Consider the following 22,422-nt stretch of genomic DNA (forward strand, 5'->3'; position numbering starts at 1 on the left):
GAAGTTAGTCTTAAAGTACGTAAATTTAGTTAAAGTTTACTTAAACGACGAAGAAATAATTTCGTTCGTAGACATATATATATATATATATATATATACACACGGAAGTTTTACCGTTTTTACGGAGAATTGTGAAGCTTGCGTGTATATAGTTATAACAGACATATGTGCATCGTAATTTATATTGCCTTGTCAAAATTGAACAAGTGCATAAAGAACCATTTTATACCTTTATGAAACAATGAATATTGCGATTCACAATATTTCCCGCGGCAAAAATATTAGACAAGCGTTTATGAGAAATAAAATAAATTAGACATTAATTCAAGGCTTTGTATTGTTTCATCGCGCGGATACATACGCTTTTACATACTGCTCCGTCAGTAATTTGTTCCCTATTATTATTTCCTTTCTCTTTCATGCGACAAACCTTTATGAATATTTCCAGCATGCGAAAGTGCTCGACAAAATAGAAATATTGGTTGTACTAGAGCTAGAGAGGCAGAATCGGCAGCCGCTATCGCGCTGTAAAGTACTTGAAATGCAAAAATAAAAAGGAATCTTCACATATTAAGTCACTTAAGGACCTCTTGCAAAGCTCTTACTTTGATTTCTCGAAGCTGGTATAATAGATGACCGACTTTCTATGCTATAAAAATATTAACTGAGGACAATGATATGATTCAGCAATATTGCAGTTCTTTCAGCACTGGATACAATTATAACATAATTATTCTGACATGTCATCACTAAAACTAAAAAACTATTTATTTTTTATTTCTTTTTTTTATGATAATCAGATTATAACAAAGTATAAAATAATATAATACGGTAAAAATCTTTTATACAAGAAAATAGTTATATAAAATATTAATAATTATTAATTATTATATTTTGCTGCAAAAATTAATTAATACAGCTGAGTTAAATAGAAATTGTTCAAAATTATTTGGTGATGTGCAGTTATTTTTAATAATAAACAATTTACTTCCTATGACTGTATGCGAACTGACAAACACGTCAATTTGCATGACTGTCCTCCCACAAACAATTTGAATGACCTTCCACATTTTAGAGCGACTTCCTATCGATTTTGGCTCCAATTGGAATATGACTATCGAGATGTTGATTGAACAACATTTTGCATTGCCAAATTTCTATTGTATTTTTCTCTTTTGTCTTCTATAAAAAATATATTTACGAAATGTTTTTATAGTTTTTCCGTAAAAGCTTTCGAGGGAAGAAACATTTTTGAAAGCGGTGTCTTATGCCTCTTGGCACAAATAGGTCAATCGCTTTATAATTGAATTAAAATGTCCCATTATATATTCTTTCACTTAATCTTAATCTAATCACACAAGGTAACAACCCATAAAATTTTATATTTTATTTTATTCTGTTAAGAGGATAACTGTCTCTGGAGAGTTGGAAAATAATTTAACTACTTATACGCAAAGTACTAATTAGATCGCTTTACCTATTTTCCTCCTTTTTATGTACATAATTTCATTATATCAGTTCGTTTGTATTATATTATCATCAGAGACGAGTTGAAAATTAAGATGCGGTGAATTCAACGTAGCTGGAAACAATGAGCCTGAAATCGACGGCGCCACAATACATAGTTCGCTATATGTTAACATCTAAAACGTAATCCTAATCTCCTGTTCTTTGTATACTAGTATATTTAATTCTCTTATTATTATAATTCTCATAACGTACACAACAAGAAATGTTAATACGCAAAGAAGATTAGCTTGTTATATCCTGATTTTCCGCAGGATCATCCCTGATCTAATTCCTAGTGTAGATTATAATCAATTATTAATGAGCGCTGCTATTATACATAATTCATGTTCCGCTAAACTAACATTTAAGATTTAACTGTATGCTGTAATAGATTATATTAAAATTGTATGCTATAATAGATTATATCAAAATGTCTTTGTTATGATAATCTTGGGTCATAAGTAATTTGCATTAATAACGTCGCTTTATTAAATTTGAAAAATTTGTACTGTTACGCATATTTCGCATATTTATCATATATTTAATTTAGCAAATTAGTAAATATATATCGGTACATTCAACAAAATTGTTGAACAAAAATGAATTTTACTTGCGTAAGTTATTGATTACTTTAAATACCATTTCTCGCAATGTGTCATTTCTCCCAATGTAAATGAATATCATCTGTCAATGTTAATGGATAATGCATTTGTCGAGTCATTTTGACAAATTGTTATGTATCGAATGAATACGTGAAACAGAATATTCAAATGAAAGAGATCTCTCTTTCTTTTTACTAACATCAAGTTTCATAGTATCATTTATAAATACCGAGAGATAATATGTTGATATGTGAATTTCTCAGTTTTCCAGAGATACAAAAGTTTTCAGTAATTTATCAATCTCTACTGACATTTTCTAAAGAAGTTTTGTTACGCAATTAAAAATGTAATGCATTTAATTATAATTATAATAAGTAAATTAACAGCTCAAAGAATATTGTGTAGAGATTGTGTTCCATCTTATGTAATTTATCATACGTTATATTGTATATACTAAAGCATTACGGAATTAATGAAAGCTTTCAGTATTCAATATGTAATATAACTTTGTTAAGTGTTGAAACAGCCTTATAGGAGCCAGTCTATAATTCTCCTATTTCGCACAATTCCTAAGTGTATAGTTAGGATACACCTAGTTAGCCACTATTAATTGCCATTTAATGTGATATTAATCGTAACTTAGTGTGAATCCGTACGAGAGCTAAGTTAGAGAATAATTTAACAAACTCTATCTCTAACAACGTTACAATGAAGGTCATGTGGTTAATGTTCCATATGAATGCCCCAAGCACTATTCTCTTGAGAAGAATTGCCCATACGAGTGTTCCAAATGGTGCTATAATTCTCGGTGTAAAACGCAGGTTGTAATTTACAACGAAAATATAGGCATCGCATAATAACTCGGATTATTGCTACACAACGATTGTCGAATCACACGTACTCATGTACGTCATTAAATCGGATTTCATATAATTTAGTCTCACTACTGATGCATGATGTGTGTGCATGAGAATATTAATCTTTCAAATATGCGTTTTATAAAGAAAAACCTTTGTATAGACTCCACCGAAGTTATTCGATAAAAGTTCGAAATTACTACCGCAGTATATAACACTAAATTATGTATTTTGCATGAATAAATTTTTTGTAGCATGTATTCACGCGTAGAAATATTATATATTGCATTAAAATATTGTTAAATGTAATATGTTCTAAATAGTTTGGACAAATAAAAGAACTTAATATTAGTTTTTATCATATCTTTTTAAAAAAAAGATGAAAAAAATTTTGAATATTCATATTTTCACAAGTTATAGAATTTATCATTATATTTGTCAAGGATCTACGTTACAAAAATATTAATTATTTCAGATATTTTATTAATTTTAGATAAAATTTAATTAGATATATTGATATAAAAGCGCAATGAAAAATAATTTATTTTAATTCAACAATTAATTTTGCTCTTTTATAATTATTTTTGAAATCTTAACTTTTATTATAGAACGAAGTGGTGGCTATGGCGCTAGAAGCTCTATTAAATAAACATGAAGTACCTCTTCCAACGTCGACAACATCGTCTTTGTAAGTACATTCATTAAAAATATTTTCTCTATTGTGCTTGTTATGCAGATAGTCTGTGAAAAAGTAAAAGGAATTGAATGAAACATTGTTATGAAACAATTTTTAATATTGTAAATTAACTTTTTCACATTGTTAGTTATTTAATTTATTAAATTCGAAAACTTTTTGCATATACTACTAATAAACACAGTTGTCTCTATGTAACATTTTTAATTGTAAAATATAAAATATAAAATGTAATAATAATATTTATTATATTTTATATGAAATTGTCAAAGAAATATAATGATTACAAATATATTAAGTAAGAAAATCTGTAATATAATTCAATAATTTATTATAGTAACATTTGTAGTTTAAAATCAAAGTAAAGAAGATTACATTACATAATTCATTTAATTAAAATTTAATTAGATAAGATAAGAGAGAGAGAGAGAGAGAAAGAGAGAGAGAGAGAGAGAGAGAGAGAGAGAGAGAGAGAGAAGAAAGAATATATACTGATATGTTAATAAAAGTAGTTCTATTTATTAACATCTTATTAATATAAATTTTCTATTTATTTAATGTACTAATTAATGTAAATTTTTATAAAAATTCTGCATTAAGAAAAATTAATGTAATAAATGTAAAACATAAAAATCTAAATCAAATTTTTATTACTATTAATGTATTCTTAATTTCTACCTAAATTATGATTAAATATGTATGATTGTCAATAATAAAATATTGTTTTATTTTTCAGAGAAAAACTTTTAAGTAATGTTGAAGAGGAGGAAAACTATAATTTACTGGAAGACATTTACGAGACACTAAATTATGATTGTGGTAAGATAACATACTTTTTATAATTAAATAATAATAACAAACTTATATAATTATAATTAAATAATAATAATAATAATAATAATAATAATAATAATAAATAATAATAATCTAAATAGACGTCTGTTATATAAAAAAAAGACTTTGACATAACGTTGAATAAATCTTAAAATCATATTTATTGCATTTGTTTCTCAAACTCACATTTTACTTTATTCGTTTCCATGATACAGTAAACTATTATTTATTAATTACTTCGTAACAGAAAGAATTTTAAAAACAAACAACATGTCGCTGTGGGGCATTGTTCGCGTTTATTAAAGTAATTTGTCCATTCGTGTTTGTATTCGCGTTCGCCCGCTTACAATTAATTTAAATCCCATTTTATACGTTAAGACGATTATCATAAATCTATCACAATCAATTAAGGAAACTTATTACGTCACATTATTTACTTGAGAAAAAGTTCAGGATATTAATTCCAAAATTATGTTGATATTTTCAGAATCAAGAGAAATTGTATAAGAGACACATAACTTTTAAAATAAAAATTTTATGATATTTCTCTTTTCTTATTCGATTTCCAAAAATAATAACTCAACACTCCCGCCTTATTTTACTTTGCAAATAACGTAAATTATATTTTTTTAAATTTATTTATGTAAATATTACATGAAGCATTCTTTATGTAATTAAGGATGTTTTATGTATTATTTTAGCATAAATAAATCTGTTTAAATATAATTTATAATAAGGCAGGAAGATGACGATTGACTAATTATCTTTACACGGTTGAAAGAACTGTCATAAAAGAAGGATATAAAATTTTATGAAGTCTCCTTTAGAATATTAATTCCGATGTTTCGAATATGTTAATCAATTTTTAATCGCTCTGTTCAAACAAGTAGAAGTTAATTTGGAATTATTTTTTAACGCCAAACATTACTTTTATGTTATTATATATTATCTTTTGAATTTTTCATAATTATATCTTAAGTACCATTGCTCGCTTCGGTTTTACTAAGCAGCTGATAACGCGAGAATCCGTTAATACAGGTTTGACCGAGTTTTTAATTGAATAAATACAGAAAAAATTAGTGCGAAAGATCCAATCGACATTTACCACGTTTCAAATGAAATATCCAGTAATCAAGACAGTAACAATGCTATCCATCAATTAAGTAATTGGTGCAATATTTTTTTTCTCAATTCGCACTTTTATTCCTGTCGAAAGAATTAATTTTTTTCAATAAAGACAAAATTTTTGACGCAATGATAATTAACAAAGTAACTTACAAACGACAGAATTCAATATAAAAATACGAAATGTCTATAAAAAAAAGACGTCATTTTTCATGCACATTTGTAATAGAAATTAAAATATGTGGGCTGTGAACGTTGCTGTCGTTACAAATAGAGCTCGGGGCGAGGCAGTTCTTCTTCACATTCAAATTATTCCAGCTTTACTAAATGTGTTCGTCCCGGATCCTTGGTTACGCGTTCTACTTTCCCTAGCAACTGCATAGCGACGTGCAATCTGGCATCGTATGATAATATTTTAATTTCATCCTGCGTTTTAACTTTGTCTGCTACATTTTTATTTCAATTCGAAATACAGCGACGAGGATAATTTGTATAAAGAAAACTAACGATAATATTATTTTTGAAAAGTAACGTAGTTAATGCCAAACTCTTTTAAATAACTTTAAATATGCAGGCATCTTACGAATAAATAAAAAAATAATTGTTTTTAAATTGTTTTACGCTTGTTTGTGCAAATGTTTATGATGTTAAAAAATTTTATCTTTTCTTATTCGTTTCTATGTAGCTTAATCGGGCTTTATAAACTCATGTATCGGAATTCCGATATTTACTATCAGAGATTAGAAACTATTAGGTGCTGAAATACCTTTATCGATATTTCAATCATACGATTCGATATGATTTTAACGATGACGCTGTTGCGATATAGATAGAATACATAAATAGGTGACTATGTGTGGAGGTTTCCTGGTGTTAACGAAGGAACCTCCAAATAGGTAATACGTACTTCGAAAGATTAATGAACTAGATGAACCCGGTCTCACGGAAAATCATGCCCAAGATGCAATCCACCGTTATATCGCGGATCTTATCTTATGCACGCAAACAGCGCCTTATTGATTCAACCTTACACGTCACGACAAAGTGAAATGCTTTTTCCTTCTGCGTCAAGATTCAAGAAATATGTCAGTTCTTTTCGAATTTGTCTTTCTTGTCACTTTATAGTCCCGTAAAGATAATCTTATATTATAAATGGACCACCCGTAGGCTGGCGAACTCAGTTGAGACTGCTGAGTCTTTGGAAGTGGAACGAGAGACGCGCGAGGCAAGACTGAATATTTCATAGATTGTATATAGAAAAGTAGTGGCAAGGAGAAACGAAAAATTTTATTCCGTTTTAGCTTGCCCCTCGATTTCCTTATCGGAAATAAAAGTTCGTTCTATGAGTTATAGATCTGACTTTGAATAATAATAGAATCATGTTTTTCAATGTTATTATATATTATATTCATAATATAATTGCATGTGTATCGGTTTTACATTTCTATTCTACGATTTAATCAATATTTCTATTATCCTACTCGTTACAAGCATTGAAAATTTACGATTTTGCACATTACTGCGTTATCAATAATATAAATTAATAATAATAATAATAATAATAATAATAATAATAATAATAATAGTAATGCATACACAGTATATAAATGTTTTTATTACTACAGTAAATTGTAGTGTGTATTATTATTATTATAGTTTACGTTTAATTTACTACGGTATTAACAAAGTAACAATTTAAACTATAATAATAATAATAATAATAATGTATATTACAGCAAATTATAATGTATAAGATCGCGTAATATATTATTATTATATTTATATTTATTATTATTATATTATAATTAATACTATATTATTGTTATAATTATTATTAGTTTACGTTTTTATTTTGTCAATAACATAATAAACTATATAGCATGTAAGATCGTAAAAAAATCTTTAATGTAATTTATAAAGAAAGTATAGAAGAATTAATTCAATAGCGGAATAGAAATGTAAGATCAATTTCATTGGAATATAATGTATAATAATATTCAGGAGCATAATATTATTATTATTATCATTAATTTATATTTTCATTTTGTTAATAACACAGCGCACAAGTTATAATTAGAAATTTTCCTATCATTAATCATTTCTAGGTATATCCTTCTGCGCTTCTAATAATTAATTATAAACATGCTTATTAAAGATAATTAATTTTGTACAATATGCACGTGTAAGTATCTGAAATTCACGGTATCTTTAAGAACTTCGCAAATTACGTTGAGTTTATTTGCGATCAATCTTGAATGTTGAAACGACGAACGCATAGTGCTCGCACACGCAGCGTATTTCAGAATGCTAATTGAAACCAGCAAGTCATACGCTTTGGAAAGAAATAAGGTTATTAAAGTCTCTTCAGAAAGTTACAGTTCTACTCTCAGAATATTCGTTTGTTGCTGGCAATCGTAATCAGTAAATATAACAGACTTTTCAAATGTCTTCGCAGAATTTATGTATATACATATTCAATTTAACTTTAACATATTTAATTTAATATAATGTAATTACATTACCTAAATAGTTTGTGTTAAATTTATATTTAACATTTCTTGGTATCAAAATAACAATTTATGAATAAATTAACAAATAACATAAAAATAATGTGTTTTAAAACGTACATTTTTAAATGAATAAATAAAATCTATCTATCTATATATTAACATATCGTAAATGTTAATTTTACTGAAAAAAATATGCTTCCATGATTTGTCTACTTAAATAATATTTGTGTTCCCTTCTAACATATTCATCTTATGTTAAATTAATATATAAATTTCAATAAACCGTTTGGAACATGTGAAATGCATTAAATTTAATACAAATTTTCCAACAGTGTAAATGCAATAATATATAATTATTCAGTTTAGTCATATTAGCTAAAGAATCAATAAAATTATATTTATTTCATTTTTGTCTAAAACGAACGAATCTAACAGGAAACATTTACTAATAAAATTAAAATGTTTAAATTTTATTGCTTATGAATGTATTTACTTATCAAATTTGAAATTATAGTATATATAATGTATTGATTAGTAAAGTGCAAACATTTTGATTGTGGCATATACATGCACTACACATATAATCATTTTCTATTTTTAATACGCATTAGTGAATTTTATTTATTTTTATCGATATATCCTTTTTATTTGCAATGTAATACAGTAAGAGCAAAACTATTCGTACAGGAGAGATGGTAAAAAAAAGCTTTTTTTTTTTCAAAGAAACATTAATTAACAATATATTAACAAAGAATAAAATAGATTCTTAAAAATTTATCTAAAAAGATGTAATAATTAAAATGTATTATCTATGATAAGCGAAAATGAAAAATTTTATTTGGACACAAAAAATATTTATATAGTTGAAAAATTTAGCTTCTAAGTACGATTATTATTGTGAAATTTATGTTAGGACGGAATATACTTTTTATTAATAAATAAATTGCTAATTAATATTTATTTTTTACAAATAAAACTTTTTTATAAATATGATTATCTTTTGCATTGACTGTACGTAGAGGAAAAAGTTTTTAATCGTTCGGAATTATCGCTTAAAAAGTTTGTAACTATTCGGAATTATCACTTGAAAAGCTCTTCAACAATTCATTAATAATTTAATTGTATGCAAGAGAGTCAATCTATTTGGTAGCACACACTTTAAATTTATTAACGGACAGTTATAGATCTCGATTATCAAAGAGACTCAAGAGTAAATACTGCTTGACAGGAACGTTGTTGTCAGATGGTTTTCCATAATCCTTCATCTTTGAGCGCATATTAACCCAATTTACGTTCGGTCGTCGAGTATTGTAGTTACAGTGGAGTATGCTTCAGAAACGTCCCATTAATCATCACGAACAATCGATATGTGCATGCAATGTATTCGGATGACTTCCTCATCGGAACTTATGAATGGGACACCCCTGGTCTGTTTGCCTAAGACAACGGTCGTCATTCGAATAATGTCCCTTTGTAACTAATAGTCTGGTAACGTAAAACGTATCTCGCGAACGGAATTTAGCGGTCGTAACTTAGAAATACGGTACCCTAATGCAATAAACCCGACGCGTGATGTTACGTAACCACATTAGAGAATGGTGCACCGTGCTGTGAGCACACTGTGAGCGATTATGTGAATATGTCTGTTTATCCGCCATAAAACGTGTAACGCACTGTGGCGGTTTCCTGTTAAATATATCACCAACTTATCTCCTGCGTCAAGACGCTCCTTTGACGACGATAGTAACATATACGTACTCTCGGTCGAAGTGATCTCCGTATCCAAGCATGTAATCTATGAAAAAAAAGGACAAGGGTAGCGTAGCATGGTACTTTCAAGTTCAAACAAAAGCGCCTTGCTGCGATCTCTTTTTTTTCTAGGCGTGCACGTACACCATAAAGGCGTACACCGTAAAGAAATTGCCATTCTGGTGGAATCTCTTTCCCCCGCGTTAACAATTACGCCAGTCCTTGAATATCGAAGTTCACTGATAAAAGCGCAGGCCGCGTATTTTAATGTAATTAATGCGATTCAGTACATTGTACACGTAAGCATAAACAGGAATAGCTCTGAAAATATTTAATATAGCATGTGATTAATAAACGAGATTGTTAATGAATTTAGTTTTCTCTATTTATTTCGCATTTCAAAATATTTACGCCGCTAGAAAAATTATCGAGCTATTAAATTTTCCCGTGTCTATGATCTATCAGCAGCATTGAGCGATGCACGTATAAACCGCGCTTGTCGTCGTTGACAAATACGCACTGTCGTTTGTCAAGCAGGCGGAAAACATATATTTTTGCTCATAAGGACTCGCAGTGAGACAAATCGTCAGTATAAGTCATATACTATTTCCTCCCTTGTGACCCAGAACTCCTTTACGTTCTTTCGCCAACAACGCGATCACTTCGCATTTCGTATACGCGACAGGAAGTGGTGTTGCTGTGGTTACCGGAGCATAGAAGATACTTCTCGTACCAACGTAATGCAATCTCGAGAGAAACTCTAAGACCCCCGCTGTCACCAAAGATATACAGTACATTAGGCCATTTGTAAGATTGACTTACGAAGAGTCTATACGAGACAAACTATACGTCTGACATTTCGCAACATCGAACAGTAAAACTGTTTACTGCCAGAATTTATGATATCATAAAGAAAAAGAAAGCATTCAGCGAATTCATACGGGAATAACGTAGACAGGCTGTCGCTTATTTCGCTCGCATATCGCCGTGACCTAGAAAATTCTAACCGAAAATTTCTTCGCCGCACTTCCGGGTTAATCGCAGCGTAAATATACACATAAATCACAGATAATATTTCCATTTCCGGGCAACATATTATCCTATATCATTGATCGCGATCAGGCATTTGCAATATTTTATCATATGATTTATTATATTTAGCGGCTAATGGCGCGATTACCGTAAACTTTGAGGATTATTAGATCGACGCTTATTCACCAAAATCAGATAGCTAAAAGAAAAGTATCAAAATATATAAATATTCACCAAAAATTTATTAAAAAAAAGAGTATCAATAAATATCGAGCAAATTTCATTGCATGATATGGCAGAATATCATAAAAATATAAAAACCACGCAATATAATCCGAATAATTAATCAGGAGTATATCACATCACACGGAACATTATTATAATTATCATGTTTTCGTAACGACATTTGATGTAAAATAATATCTACGGGATCGTTAAAGCAGCCCTTGCTCACCGCATCTATTTCCGGATTTGCAAGGGACCCGAACATACCAGGCTTAACAGAGTTGAAACGCGGCATGTATTATCGATCCCGCGAGATTCGCTTGCAATTCTCAAATGCACTGATTTTAGTATTCGATCATGTTAAACATTCATAGAGATTTTTAATCAGAAAAGTATAAAGAAGATAAATCGTCTATAATTCCGCAAAAAGTAAAAAAAAACCCTTAAGAGATACATATTACTGCCTCAAGATAAATATATATAGAGAGTTTTATTTAAATAAAGTATCTAACAGTAAAGCTACTTTTTGTATAAGGATTTTGCTTTATATACTTTAAGACGACGTGCCATTGTATATACTCTATGTACAGTTTACAAAACTTAGTTCTCTGAATATCACCAAGAAAGAAATAAACGGTTCTTGAGTGACTCGATGAAATTCCCTCAAGGCGAATTCATGTTTACGGAACTTTTGCAGACGTCGACGTGAACGCGTTTTTCGATCATCTCGGACAGGAGCTGATCGCATGGGCTTGCGTGGGTCTCTTAGAGCGAGCCTTTCGTTGCCTTGGGAACGATCTGACCGCTTTCTTAACCACACTGGACGGCGTAAACGATGTTGTCCAGCATCAGTCGGGATCGGATACCGAGGCGGAGTTTGTGTGTATCGCCACACCGGAAGCGTTGGAGCTACACTTCACCACCGATCATCCTTCCATCGCCTATCTCCTGGTGGGCAGTTTGAAGGGCATAGCCAGGCAGTTTTATAGCGACAAAGCCGACGTGTATATACTGCCGGATCCTTACAACACAAAATTTTTTAGGTAAATCTTTTTATGATTATTATATTACACTACATTATATTATATTACATTACTACATTATTACATTACTACATTATATTACACTACACCTCATTTTATCGACCGATAAACTCGATCTTTTTCCCTTATGTATTATCTTGTTTCGTCGAGGATCTTAAGTCTCATCCACAAGTTTTAATTTCCGTTTCTTTTCACTCTGAATTTTGAAACCGATAAGCTTATTGTTAGATAAGGATGCTATCAAAACGTAAAAATGTAGGAAATTTTCTAAACTATCTTTGTGTTCAGTGAAGAATGCAAAAGTTGTTATCAAACGTCACGCGCGAGCGAATTTTCCACGGCAAAGAATACAAAGGTCCTCGCTTTAAAGCGACAATTCAATTCGGATTCGATGACTACTCGTAAAACGATAAAAACAGAGCAAGAAAGAGAGAGGGAAATGAAAAATATGAAATCAAAGCGACACAAGCACTGGAAATACGATTTGGAGAAATATGGCAAAAATTGGTAGCACAACATCAATTGCACAACATAATTATGGCCTTTTCAATATTCGCCAAAATGTTTCAATTCAGCTGTGATTAGATCTTTGTATAAAATGAATATAAATGGTGCAGAGCAGACATATGATGAAATTTCAGAGTTGATGAATACGCTGTGACATAAACTCTAATAACAGCTGTCGAGTGACTTTCGTAACATCGCAAATATTATTCCTTACGCAAATAATTTATACGCATTTATTTGTATATCATTCATCATTTGCGCAAATAATTCGTGTTTATGTAGAATTTCCATTTCGACTCAATCATAAAATGTATTCATTCACATCGGTTACTACAAAATTGTGGTGAACCGAAAAGAAAAGAAAACAGATATGAATCTTTCTATCGAATGTTATTACATATCGAATGTTTTATCAAATGTTATTTATATCGTTCTATGTATGTTGTATTATGTTTGCTCACCAAATCGCGTGGAGTGAAATAATGTCACGTGAATAGAATGTAATTCGTGCAGATAGGCAAAGGCAGGGCACGTGAGAGTACAAACCTTTCGTTTGAACAAATATTGATTCTCGTCAGTGGCAAATATTTGATGATAGGTGCGGTACTGCCGAGTCTCACGTTAATTCTCGAAAGGATGAGATCAACTCGCGAACATGTAAATGACGTGCAAAACATTGTCACCGCACATCGCTTACATTTCCAAGTTTAATTAAACGTTCCACTGTGCTGGTTACATTTATCTGCGCGATGTAGCGTCAGGAAAGGTGGTAATTGCCTCTGATTGTTTTAAATCATCATAACAAGTGTTGACTTTTCTACTCCACACATATCTGCACATATAAGTGCAGAAGTTGAGTATAAGCTCAATCCTGGTATTTATATACGAAATGTTCTGTGATTAGGAGCGTCGTTGAAACGACACTCCTAACGCGCATATTGCTTTTGATGTATGCGGAAAAAGTGCGATCGATCCCTTATTGAATAGATATTTCTTCTACGTGAAAGGATGACACCTGCAACTTATACCTCGAATATTGCAGATATCGGATTACTCCAGAGCGTTACAGCGAACAGCTGGGCGTAGACGACGACTGCGACGTAGTGTCATCCACTTTCCGTCCACTCTCCACCGCAGCAACGGACCTTCGTATGGGGGTAGCGAGCTTTTGCAAAGCGTTCCCATGGCACTTCGTCGTCGATCGTCAGTTGGAGCTCGTGCAACTTGGAGTCGGCTTCATGAAGATTTTTGGACACCATTTGAACTGGCTCGGAAGGGGGATATCGACGTATTTCGTCTTCACACGACCCCACGGCGTCACTCTGACCTTTCACGAGATCCTAAAACGCGCGAATACACCGTTTATCTTGACCCTCCAGAGACCGCACGACGTCGATAAATATCCCGCGGAGGTATGCTCATAACATGATTGCTAACGTAAGATAAGATGATCTGCTTACTTGCGAATTCGATCGTTATACTATTCGATCGTAAATCGCTGTAAACTCGATGTAAATAAAAGCAGATTATGCAAGAAAATCGCTTAATTTCACGACTCTTGCACGCAAAGTGGATTATCAATTTTGTTCGAATACGTACGTGTAATCTAATAAGATTGATTAAAAAGAAATAACTCTGTTTTGATACAGGGTTTGGAAATGAAGGGTCAAATGGTACACTGTCCGGAATCAGACTCAATTTTATTCGTAAGTTCACCGTTTTTAAACGGTTTGGAGGGCTTAACGGGTCGAGGACTCTTCATTTCTGATATCCCTCTTCACGACGCTACAAGGGACGTTATACTTGTTGGCGAACAAGCTAGGGCACAGGTAAATAAATTCACGGTCGGTTTCATGTGACCACAAGTCGAGCATCCGTATTATTTAATAAAACTTGAGTCGTATTTATTTTATGTCGTCAATGGTTGTTATTGTTTCATTGCGATAGAATAATATACAATTCATTGCATTTAATATAATTGAAACGGATCGATGTTCCGTATCGTATCCGCATAAAATATAATGGCGTAATCCTCTTTCAGGATGGTTTAAGGAGACGTATGGATAAATTGAAAAGTTCTATAGAAGAAGCTAACCTGGCAGTCGATGCGGAAAGAGAAAAGAATGTCAGTCTCCTACATCTTATATTTCCTCCGGATATTGCGAAACGTCTGTGGCTAGGTAAATTACAACATCTTTGTTCGATTCTAAAATGCAGCAATATTTTTGTTTTTTTTTTTTAAGATTCTTTATTTTCCAAAGTAATATAAGATCATACAAAAATGGAAATAATTAAGTAATAAAAATAATTAATTGTAAAAACTATAAGTATTACCTTCATTTACAGAACTGATTTTAGCAAACCAAGTTACATATAAAGTTCACGTTAGTTGTAATTTTCCATTCAATAATTTAATTGCAATATAATATACGTGTTATATTACAGTTATATTGTTGAGGGTGAAATTACAACAGGTACGATTATGTGCGATTTGGCGTTTATTGGAATATTGGAATTTGTTTTTGTATAATATATTCACATATAAATATTACAGATAAATACCAAGACTTGCATTAATTCGTATTGTTTATAACTATTAAATTAGCAATTTGAATATATTTTGTGAGAATTTATTGATTAAATATTGGTATTTAAATTTAGGAGAGACAATCGAGGCGAAAACGTATCCAGACGTCACGATGCTGTTTAGCGACATAGTCGGATTTACGTCTATTTGTGCTACAACAACGCCGATGATGGTCATCAACATGCTTCAAAATTTATACGAGCAATTTGATCTTTACTGTGGTCAGTTGGATGTGTATAAGGTATGTTAAGTCGCTTGGGAATAATGTTTTTACACATAAAAATCACATGAACTGATATATTTTTAGTATATGATATATATTTAGTATGTAATTATTAATTTGCAAATTATATTAATCAAGTAAAGCTATCCGTCTTTCGCTTTTTGAAACTTTAAATTGATAAGAATTGAAAGATAAATTGTATTTAAATATTTTTCGACGTATTAAAAAAATAATTATTAATTTGTCATGCAAAAGGTAAGTATTTTTTAACAATGTACTTTTATTTGTCAATCCGTATTTTACAAATACCGATCATTTTGTGTAGTCTAGCTCGAGTTGCTAAAATGTATGATGCTGCCATCTGTGAGACATCGAAAGAACTGGATATAACTCTTGAATAATATCTTATCATGGTTGGCTTTTGTTTTTCCACAATAGCAAGAAATAATATAATACCGATAGAGTAGAAAAATATATTTTTTTTCATTTAAATTGATCGAAGAATTCTAATTATATCAAACATGATTTATAAAAGCAGCTATTATGTGCGAATGTAAATGGAAATTGCATTGATTTTACTTTTCTCCTTGTATAAACAGGTAGAGACAATCGGCGATGCCTACTGCGTTGCATGTGGCCTTCATCGAAATACCAATACACATGCACAACAAATTGCTTGGATGGGCCTAAAGATGATACAAACGTGCTCTCATCACCTGACTCACGAAGGCAAGCCAATAAAGGTATTATATTGATGATTACACGACTATAGATAAGATTGTGATTACATGCAATGCAATTTTCTTTCAGTACAATGTCGACAGTAATAGCATAGTAAACATTTGCAGTTTTATGATTTTATGCAATTTGGTACATTACAACCAGCGTTTCTATTTCCATTACACTGAGCGAGAAGATACATCACGATAAAATATAAACGTTAACAGTGCACAGTGGAATGGAAATATTATATTAAACTGTTACGTTCCATGTTTTAAAATACAGAGAATATGAAATATTTTTAAAAATCTGATTTTGTAAATATAATATTTTACGCGTATAACAAGTAATATTTGTCGCTATATTAATAACATTACAAATACATTTTTTTACAAAATTTATCAATTTAAAAAAATATAATTTTTAATTGTATGAATGAATTTTTTTATTCATTCACCTAAAAATAATTGGAACAATTTTTCAATTCTCAACTCTCAAATTTCGAATCTCTCCCTTTTTTTCAGGAACATCGTATTTCTTTCAAAGTTTTTCAATTGAGAAATACCTATTTCTGATTATTACATAGCACTTTGTTGTTTATTATTCTCTCCTTGAATGCTATTAAAACTTTTTCCATTTAAAGTATTTCTTACGACAACAAGCGGCCGGTTTGAAAATATGAGAAAACGCGGTCTACGACTACATTAACATTTAAAGCAAGTTATGTTTCTTTTTCTCATTCATGTTTTCTTCTGATTGTCATCTAACTTTTTTATATTCGTCAATATACAGCGTACTGAGCTGTTGTCGACTCACTAAATTGCCTTACTTATTTATTCTATCAGATGCGCATCGGCATTCACACCGGGATGGTGTTGGCAGGAGTCGTTGGTAAGAAAATGCCAAGATACTGTCTTTTTGGACATAACGTCACGTTGGCGAATAAATTTGAATCCACAAGCGAACCACTTCGTGTCAACGTCAGTCCAACTACGTACCTGTATGTATTTTGACAAAATACCTCTCTTCTTATATAACATATATCACTTCTTTACTTCAAAAGTGACACAATTCAAAAAATTACACATACAGCACACTTTATCCGACAGATGCGGGAACATCCTTAGGACGATCAGAGGACTTAGAGATATTTTCTGAATGTCTTTAGGACATATCTTGGATGTCTGTGTTGTATAGGAAAACTCTTCCCAGAAAAGGGGAAAACTATTTTTCAATTTAACAAAAAATTATTGACTATTGAATCTATAATGTTAAATTTAACCTAATGTGAATCGCCACTGCTCCTATTTAATAATATCATTATTTTATACTAAAACAATAGTTATGACACTATACAGTGTTAATTTGACATTATATAATATCAAATTAACATGATGTAGTATCAAATTTAATTATATATAATAATATATTTAGTAGGAATAATGATGATTCACATTAGATTAAATTTAGTATTAGATTTAACAGTGTAATCTCTCTCTAACATGACAAAAAAAATATATATTCTTGAAATGATTCAATCATTAATAATTTTATTGATTGACAGGATAATGTTTGCTTAATATTAGAAATACTAATATTTTGAACAAACAACGTATAAATTATTACTATAAAAAAGAAAAGTGATGAGAAATCAAATATTTTATCAGTGGACATAATTATTATTAAGTAAAAAAATTTTTTTTAATTTATTTTTTACACAAAAAATATAACGAATATTAATCCAAAAAAATTAAAACATTATAACATTAAAACATTTATATTAATCTAAACAAATTAAAACATTCTGTTCAATAATTTCTGCTTAGTACTTCTAGTAACTTATTATTTATATGGTAATAATTTAAAACCCACTATTTTTTATGTTATGTATCACTTTTAAAGTAAGGAAGCGATACGCATACACTCATCATTCACGGTATGCAAATGTATTTACAGGTGCTTAATACAAAAATCGGGATTCATATTGGAACCGCGGACCAAGGACAATCTACCCAAGGGAATGCCAGCCAGTGTATCGGGCACATGTTACTTCCTGAATGGATATCAGCATAGCAGTGTCAATGCGAGCGAATCTCTCGACGTGCATATTCAGGCTGCAATTACGGAACTCGGAATCAGTAGCAATATGTAGATATCTTCCGATATGAGAACGTTTGATCAGTGTGTTACTTTAACGATATTACCGTTGATAATAGTGATGGCACACCCGACACTATCAAATCGATCGATGTATATGAGCTCTCAAAGCTGGCACTAAAGGTACATTAAAAGCATGGCGCTAATTGTGTACGAACACATTGAAAGAGATCCTGTGCGAATACTATTTATACGCAGAGTCTTAGATTGTAATCGTTATATACCTATTAAATATAAGAAACAAGTAAAACTCTATCATAAACTCTATATTTGTGTGTTATTTAAGGTATCCTATCCTAAAAATATTTACAGATCGAATTTTTTTGATTCTTACATAATCTAAATGATTACAAGTGTGTAGTTATTATTTTTGTACATAATGTAATTATAAAAGAAAATATAAATGTTTATATACCAAAAAAAAAATTTTAGGGATATTAAAATTTATAGGATAATTTATTTTATGTATTATACCCAATTCAAAATCAGGTCAATCCTTTACATAAATACTGGTTAATTTATTTTACTGAAAGGCAGTAATTAATTATTTCTTATAGAATAAATTAAAGCACTAAAACAATACTAACATTACCTAAATTACTGTCTTTAAATAGTAAATTGAGTTGTATATATTTCTGTAAGGAATAAGATCTCCAATACTTTCTGTGAATTATGGAAATTATTTTCCAACTGTTTCTTCACAAAATACATTTCATATTCTCTTTCAGCACAGCTGCTACTTATGCTTTATTATGTTCTACTTTTTTTTTTATTATAACAAGTGTTTATTTTCAGATAAGATTTGGATCAGATTTGGATTAATATTTTATAACGTTTTATTTTTGTACATATATACTGCATAAAAGTATTATGTATAAGCGTATGTCTATTTCGAAAAATCCAAAAATCAAGATCAGATGAATCAAACGATATGACTTGTTTCTTTCTTTTGGATGATAAATACAATCAATATTGCCTGTATCCGTTTTCTCCCGACGAGAAATAATGCGAAATTTTTCACAACACAGTGCATTACGCTGACTTATTAATGACTAATGTGCAATTTTTCGTATAAGAAAGCAGCGGAATTTACGAGGCGCGATTTATGGGACCGCTAATATTTCAATTTTCCGCGGAAGCATTTTCCCCCGAGAAAACTTCCGGCCGTTGTACGAAGTAGCAGCTTTTAAGATAATAACGCCAGTTTGTGGATCACGGTAATAACTAATTGTGCCGTTCTCACGGCGAGACGCAGCGGCAGTTCGCTTATTGAAAAGCGCGGCCTCTTTCCGCTTTAACATAACCGTGCGCATCGTTTTACCGGGGAATACAAAAAGGGAGGTGGCGAGTATTGTAAAACTGAAAGCTAGGAGGTGGTTTTACAAAGCCACTGTCACTAACGGCCCCTTCGTTTGTTCACGCTTATGTGTATGGGTATTCTATGTGTGTGTACATGTGTTTGCGCTCACCAGCATTCTGTTCGCGTATCCTTAATGTTTCCTATAGTGCCATTTATACAGAGACGAAGAAATTAAACATCGTTCCTTCCAGCTATGTCGTGTAATCAAACGCTCGGCACTGAGCGAAATAATTGGTAAAAGGTCCTGAAACGGGACCACAAAATGATACAGATATTACAATATATATGAAAAGATAGAAAAGAAAAATTAGAACAGCTAACTAAAATAATAAAAATAAGTGACATGAAAATCAGGTTTCAATAACAAGCATTATTATGTGCAAAAAAAAGATTACGTATTCCCGTAAGGTTAAATAGAATAGTAAATAAAATAGAATAGTAAATAAAAATAATTACGGGAATAAAATATTTATATAAAATTAAATAATTGAATATATAATTAAGAAGCGTTTATTAAGACGACAAATAAGGATAAAAAAGAAAACAACATTAAACGCAAATGTATTGTAAGAAACACATACTGGAACTATATTAAAAAGAAATATTCTTAATAAGATTTATATTAAAAAGGAATATTCTTAATAAGATCTATTTTCATTGCAAATTCGATTCCTAAGGCATTTAATGATGTAATATTATGCTATAAATTTATTCTTCATGGTCTAATAAATGAAGTAGAATCATTATGCTATTTAATATTTAATAGCCAGTTATGACATTTAATTAATTCAATTATAAATAAATTTAAAAATATTCTGTATGGCTATACTAAAAAAAAACAAGATTAAGATCAAATAAAAATTATTTGTTTTATCTATTTTATCTTTATTTTTATATTTCTATTATTAAATTTCAGCTTGTTATATAATAGTACAATAAAAAGAGTATTCAAAAAGTTCAATATTACAATTTAAGAAAGATTAAAAAAACCATGTTGTCTATGGTACATTATGCATTAAAGAAATTAAGTCATATGCTTTCATAATTTTCATAATTTTCATAATGTTCAGAGAAAATTTAGACAAATTAGTTTGACAAATATTTCTTTGTTAAAAAGTATGATATACTTATTAAAGCAATTTAATTATTACAAAATTAATGAAATTACAAAATTTCATTAAACAATGATGTTTACGTTATATTTAGAATAAGCTCCGCAAGGAAAATTATATTTGCGCAGAGTTTAAATATGCAACTTAAGTTATTATTTTAAAATATGTTTAAAATACTTTAATACTGCATAACGTTTAATATTCTGCTTTAAAAATAGCTTCGCACTGTTTCCAACAAATTTAGGTTATATAAATATAATTTATTAACTTGACAAGTTAATTTATTAAATTTAGGACATTAAGTAAGTATTATATATCTATACAACCACGATGTAATGGAATAATGCAATTCTCTAAACTATTTATTAAAGATTTATTAAAATATTACGATTATAAATAAAATATAATAGCACACACATTTAAATCGAGTAAATATTTTAATAAGATATGCGCATCGTTAAGCATTCTCATGGTAGGTATTTCGAGTGCCTTGAGTTTAATACGCGTGACATAATCCACATTCTCCGCTTAATTACATTCTCTTGATAGTTCCGAACTGTGTGAAGTAACTGGAACATTAGCTCTATAAGTTTAAGAAATCACCATATCGAGATTTATGTTATTTCAAATAGTACTGTCAATTTTTTTGTGAAACTTCAAAAAATTTTTAAGTACATCTTTTCATGTCTACTAATAAATATTACTTGATGTTATTTTTTAACTTTATTAATTCTTTTCATAAAAATAATATAATATGTTACAATATTGTGTTACAATAGCATAATACACAATGTAATACATTACATTATATAATAACATCACCTAGGGTAAGGTGATACAATTTAGAACATGATACAATTCTAAATAAAATAAAATTTAAATCGAATTTCAAGTCAATGGAGGTTTAAATTTGTAATCCTCTCATTGTGTAGAAGTTGCTGAAAAATACTAAACAGAAAAAAATCAAACTTGAACTTCAAAAATTGGATTTAAATCTTACTTCTTTCAGATTACATCATATATTTGAAATTGTTTCATCTTATCTTATTATAAATTTTCAATTGTGGATTATATTATGGGCTATCAATTGTACTATTATATTTATAAGTTCAAATCTAACATTTTGTTTAGTATTATTTTTTTTCAATAATAAAAATGCCTCCAACTTGATACATCTTCATTTTGAGTGTTGCCTCCACTTTTCACACAGAAGGAATATGAGACAACTATGAGACAAGTCTGAAAAATTGCTGTAGCTCCTTTTGCTACAAAGGTTTCATTACAGAGAACCTCATTATTTACTTTCCCATCTGTCGCACGTCTCCACCACATTGCATTGAATTATCCTTAACGAAGAGCCGGTAATTGGTTAATTAATATTAACTGACATAAATGGCACAGTTTTGTATCGATTTTATCAGCCAGTAATGAATTCTCTTAAGCGTTATAAATTTAATAATAATTTTGAAAGAATATATATCATTTAATATTACAACTCTTCTAGCATAACTATCTAATTTTTATGACTTTCAATTAATAAATGGTCTTTTAGAGAATAATTAAGTTTGCATATTCC

At 30.0% G+C, this 22,422-nt stretch overlaps 1 protein-coding gene across 1 annotated transcript in view; it reads left to right on the top strand.

Moving 5' to 3' along the window:
• LOC105617197 (head-specific guanylate cyclase) overlaps nucleotides 1-18,369 on the top strand; it is a 27,115-nt gene extending 8,746 nt beyond the window's left edge. The window contains exons 2-11 of the mRNA XM_012198762.1: nucleotides 3,577-3,656; nucleotides 4,399-4,481; nucleotides 11,835-12,180; nucleotides 13,730-14,099; nucleotides 14,337-14,516; nucleotides 14,729-14,867; nucleotides 15,349-15,515; nucleotides 16,097-16,240; nucleotides 17,063-17,217; nucleotides 18,174-18,369. Of these exons, the coding sequence (XP_012054152.1) occupies nucleotides 3,577-3,656; nucleotides 4,399-4,481; nucleotides 11,835-12,180; nucleotides 13,730-14,099; nucleotides 14,337-14,516; nucleotides 14,729-14,867; nucleotides 15,349-15,515; nucleotides 16,097-16,240; nucleotides 17,063-17,217; nucleotides 18,174-18,369 (1,860 nt within the window). The remainder of the gene's footprint in view (nucleotides 1-3,576; nucleotides 3,657-4,398; nucleotides 4,482-11,834; nucleotides 12,181-13,729; nucleotides 14,100-14,336; nucleotides 14,517-14,728; nucleotides 14,868-15,348; nucleotides 15,516-16,096; nucleotides 16,241-17,062; nucleotides 17,218-18,173) is intronic.
• The last annotated feature ends 4,053 nt before the right edge of the window (nucleotides 18,370-22,422 follow it).

This window comes from Atta cephalotes (assembly GCF_000143395.1).
Source record: "Atta cephalotes unplaced genomic scaffold scaffold00012, whole genome shotgun sequence".
Taxonomy (NCBI): Eukaryota; Metazoa; Arthropoda; class Insecta; order Hymenoptera; family Formicidae; genus Atta; species Atta cephalotes.